The 4,831-nt window shown below is 31.3% G+C and overlaps 1 protein-coding gene across 1 annotated transcript in view; it reads left to right on the top strand.

Annotated features, from left to right (window-relative positions):
• LOC105627563 (WD repeat domain phosphoinositide-interacting protein 2) overlaps positions 1–4,831 on the top strand; it is a 9,075-nt gene that overhangs the window by 1,571 nt on the left and 2,673 nt on the right. Inside the window, exons 2-10 of the mRNA XM_012208844.1 lie at positions 742–824; positions 1,319–1,494; positions 2,315–2,509; positions 2,603–2,719; positions 2,843–2,997; positions 3,085–3,261; positions 3,355–3,462; positions 3,627–3,709; positions 4,573–4,635. Coding sequence (XP_012064234.1) covers positions 742–824; positions 1,319–1,494; positions 2,315–2,509; positions 2,603–2,719; positions 2,843–2,997; positions 3,085–3,261; positions 3,355–3,462; positions 3,627–3,709; positions 4,573–4,635 — 1,157 coding nt within the window. The remainder of the gene's footprint in view (positions 1–741; positions 825–1,318; positions 1,495–2,314; positions 2,510–2,602; positions 2,720–2,842; positions 2,998–3,084; positions 3,262–3,354; positions 3,463–3,626; positions 3,710–4,572; positions 4,636–4,831) is intronic.

Here is a 4,831-nt window from a genome sequence, read left to right as displayed (position 1 = left end):
TCTCTCTCTCTCTCTCTCTCTCTCTCTCTCTCTCTCTCTGTGTGTGTGTGTGTGTGTGTGTGTGTGTGTGTGTGTGTGTGTGTGTGTGTGTGTGTGTGTGTGTGTGTACGATATTTGCCAGACAGCGATGGCAATAATATGGGAGATAGGCAAACAAAGGGTATATACTTACGTGTATACACTTATCGAAGAAATTCTTGATTCTATATTTTGAATACTATCACGTCTTTCTAACTAAAAGAAAAGAAAGAGTCACTGAGAAAGATGTTACAGTTATACCCACAAGAAACAAACAAAATGAATTCTGATCATATAAATTAGAATTCTAATTATCTTGATTGAACTTCTGATTATGTCGATTAGAATGTTTGATAGAGTTAACTGTATAAGTTTCTGATTTGTTTCTGAATCTAGCTGAATTCTAATTGATGCAATAAGATATTTTCTAGTATAGGTTTGTAATGGCATGTCCCAAAATGGAAGCAAAAGACTTCTTAAAGTCATCTTTATGATGTCTTATGATGTGATGTTTAAAAGATATTTTAGACTGATATTCATATTCTGTTCTTATTTCAAAATCATCTTAAATAATATAATTGGTTCGTAATATCTTAAAATTTAAGGCAATCATAAATATAAGAATCGACAATTAATATTGATGACGTCATTAAGATGTCTTATATCTCAGTTTCGGACATGCGTGTGGGTGTATTTTTAATAAAATTTCTTATTACCTTTTAGGTCCTTGGCAGTGGGATCAAAGTCAGGATACAAACTTTATTCCATCAGTTCCGCAGGACATCTTGAGAAAATATATGAAAATGGTAATAATTAGTTTTTCTGTATTCTATCAACAATTCCTGGAATTAAAAATAACTGCTACAATAATGATTAATAGAATGATAATAAATGATAAGCGAGATAAAAAATTTCTAAATATCTTTTATGTCAAAGATATTTGTAGCTTTTGTGTCGCATTAACACGTTGTCTGCCCAGCAACTTTTATATGTCTTACATGTATGCCACGATAGAATTTTCATTATCGTAAGCATATGATAATATATTGCATGATATGATTAAATAAATTTATATGCTCATAGATAATGTGGTAAACTATGCACTATTTACATTGTTATCTAAATTGTTATTTTATATAATTCAAAAAATTTTATATTCAATAGTATTTTTTACAAGCGCTAAAAAGTTAGGCGTTGGTCATTTATAACCAACACCATATCGATGTGTTAAACGAAACTAAACGACCAATTCGAATAGAAACCTTTGATATTATTAATTAGAATATTTCATTTTTTCGAGATGATACAGACTTCGAGGATATATGCATTGTTGAAAGATTGTTCAGCAGCAGTTTGGTGGCAATCGTGAGTCTTAAATCACCTCGTACGCTTACGGTGTGCCACTTTAGGAAAGGAACAGAGATATGCAATTACAGTTACTCGAATACAATTTTGGCTGTGAAACTCAACAGAGCGGTAAGTTATTCAAATTTATGTTTACATTCTTCTTGTCTTTTACAATAATAGTACAGAACCTATTTCGAGCCTTGACCTCAAATGTGAAAGCATTGCAGTCTTATGTTTGAAATCTCGGTTTTTTTCACAATTTACAATCACGATTTTTATGGAAAAGAATAAATCCCTTTTTGTTTGTTAAGCAACTATTAGCACTGAGGTTTATTCAACATAATTGAACAGAGTTTGGATTGAATGGAAACCCCTACTTATACTTCGATTTAATCAATGAACATTGGTTCCATTTCTTTGGATCTTAAAAATTTTAGTTTCCTCTTTATAAACAACAGTTTAGATAATGTGATTGTCAGACACATACATAATTCTCAATTTAGAAGGTCAGAGAGCTATTTTACTGATTATAAATTTAAAATATATGGGGTTAAACTCGTTAATTACGAGTTGTCACACAAAACCACGCAGCATTCCAATGTTCACATCTCAATTAATGAATTAACACTATAGATATTTTTATGTATACGTATAAATATATAAATAAATACATATATACAATACAATTATTATAATTTAAAAAATTATATCTTATGTTAGACATGTATTCATATGAACTTACTTTTTAAATTCTGAATTATCTTATGATAATTCTCACATATTTTAAATTGTAAATATGTGATATTTTATTAAAATAAATAAAGCTTTGATAATTTATTAAATTATTAATTATAATTTATTAATTTATTAAATTTATATAATTATAATTTTATAATATGTTTAATGTTTTTCATAATCTTCAATACATTGAAGGCAGTATTTATTTCAGAGGTTGGTGGTGTGTTTGGAAGAATCACTATATATTCATAATATACGAGATATGAGAGTGTTACACACAATTCGTGACACTCCACCTAATCTTACAGGCCTTTGTACACTTTCGCCAAATAGCGACAATTGTTATGTAGCTTACCCAGGATCAAATACCATTGGAGAAGTTCAAATATTTGATGCGAATCATCTTGTATGTATTTTAAACAAATTTGAATAAATCAATAAAATCTTTGAAGCATTAAAAATTAATATTTTAACAACTTTACATTTTTCAATTGTACAGCAAGCAAAAACAATGATACCTGCACATGATAGTCCATTGGCAGCAATTGCTTTCAGCTCGACTGGCACCAAAGTGGCGACAGCCTCTGAAAAGGGTACTGTTATTAGAGTTTTTGACGTAAGTAGCTAGTAGATATACAAATAGATACAATAGTACCTACATTTTATTCATAAAATTTTTTTTTATCCATAAACTGTTGCAATAACTACATACAATTGCAACAATTGTTTATTTTTACAGGTTCACGAGGGTACAAAGTTATTCGAATTTCGACGCGGAGTTAAAAGATGCGTCACGATAAACAGTCTTTCTTTCAGTATGGACTCTATGTGGCTCTGTTGTTCTAGTAATACAGAAACTGTGCATATATTCAAATTGGAGGAACCAAAGGAAACGTATGTATCACGTATTCACTGTTTTTTTAATGAATATTTCATTAAAATGTAGAAACAAATGTGTTATTTGGGTTATTTGGGTTATAGGCCAAACAAACAAACTGCAGACGAAGCACAAAGCTGGATGGGATATTTAACGAAGGCTGTGACAGCGTCGGCTACGTATTTGCCGTCGCAAGTGACTGATGTTTTTACTCAAGGACGTGCTTTTGCTAGCGTCCATCTACCATTTCAAGGTTTAAAAAATGTCTGTGCCATCACTGTGTGAGTATTCAAAAATTTGTATCTTAAATTTATGTACACTGTGCGTTAAACTTATTACGTATCCGCGATACATTTTATTTATCTACATTTTAGAACACATAAAGTACCAAAACTATTAGTAGCTAGTGCCGATGGTTACTTGTACGTCTATTCCGTGGATCCGACAGAAAGTGGATGTTGCACGCTTATAAAACAACACAGGTTCGTAATATTATAATTTCAATGAGTTTTGTAAAATTGATAAACAATTATTATTTTGGATTGTTTATTTTCGAATCGTCACTTTTAATCATTATTCTTAAAATATTAATAGACTGTGATTAATAAAAATGAAGATGGAAAGATATCTCATTCATTTTTCACAGATTAGACGATAAAGAGCGAGATGAATCAGATTGTGGCGGTTCTGGTTCAGGAGCAGCAACTACCACGAATAATACAAATACAGGTATGAAGAAAGAATTTTAGACTATACATTTACAAATTAGTTGAAGCGAGTTGACGATAAAGATACATTACCGACAGTTAATTTGAAAGTATATTTAATAATGCGAAACTTTATATTTATTCATAATAATATGCTTGAGTGTGTATAGAGTTTCTTTTGTTTTCTTTTTTAAGTAATTTTGTGATTTTGAGATAAGTTTCGCAATTACTCGAGCACTAACAGAATAGATTAAGTATCTCCTTCTTTAAAGCACATATACACATACACGCACACACAGAATTGGTACTAGCAGATATTTGCATTATTTTAGCCATAACTATATAATGAACTTATTGAAACATATTCATAATACAATTGAATTTCAGTAAAAAGAAAAAAAGTATCGTTTCTTTCGTTCATCTCGCTATCTTTCATCCAAAACTAAAGTAAAGAAAGAAAAATTATCTATCGATAGCAAATTAATTCAATTAATTATTATAAGAATCAATATAAACTCATATTTGTACTCAAACAAAAGCTATATTTTTATAAAACTCGCTTGCTATTTTATTGTGTAGTAGACAAATCGCTACTTCCATATTTGTAGATAGATTCTGCTATGATCAAGTAATTCATTAAAGTTGATTCAGCTCTAATAAAATGCTTATATTGTTGGCTATGTACCATGCCGTGTGAGTGTGTACTGCGCGCCGCGTATTCCAGATGCCTTTACTTTTATAGTTTGCTTTATATCTTCTTTTTCTCGCTTCTAGCCCCCCCCTTTATGAATAAAATAGCCAGATAATTTCTTCAGGGGGTAGGGAGGGGGGCCCGATAGTTGACCTTACTTGATGTAATTTTTTTCTTTTTAATATCCACCGAAGCCTGCATAAATAGCTACGCGGGTGTGTTGCGTGGCCGCTCGCCAGACTCCATGTCAGGTACTGGTATGTCCTCTATTCTGTCCCTCGAATTTTTTTTCGCTCTCATTCTCCATACACAAAACACCTAAATTTTCCTTTAAAGCTTTTCTCTCTTTTTGTGTGTGTGTGTGTGTGTGTGTGTGTGTGTGTGTGTGTGTGTGTGTGTGTGTGTGTGTGTGTGTGTGTGTGTGTGTGTGTGTGTGTGTGTGTGTGTGTGTGT

The sequence above is a fragment of the Atta cephalotes genome (genome assembly GCF_000143395.1).
Source record: "Atta cephalotes unplaced genomic scaffold scaffold00009, whole genome shotgun sequence".
Classification (NCBI taxonomy): Eukaryota; Metazoa; Arthropoda; class Insecta; order Hymenoptera; family Formicidae; genus Atta; species Atta cephalotes.
The sequence above is the reverse complement of the archived record's forward strand: the minus strand, read 5'-3'. Positions and strand labels throughout refer to the sequence as shown.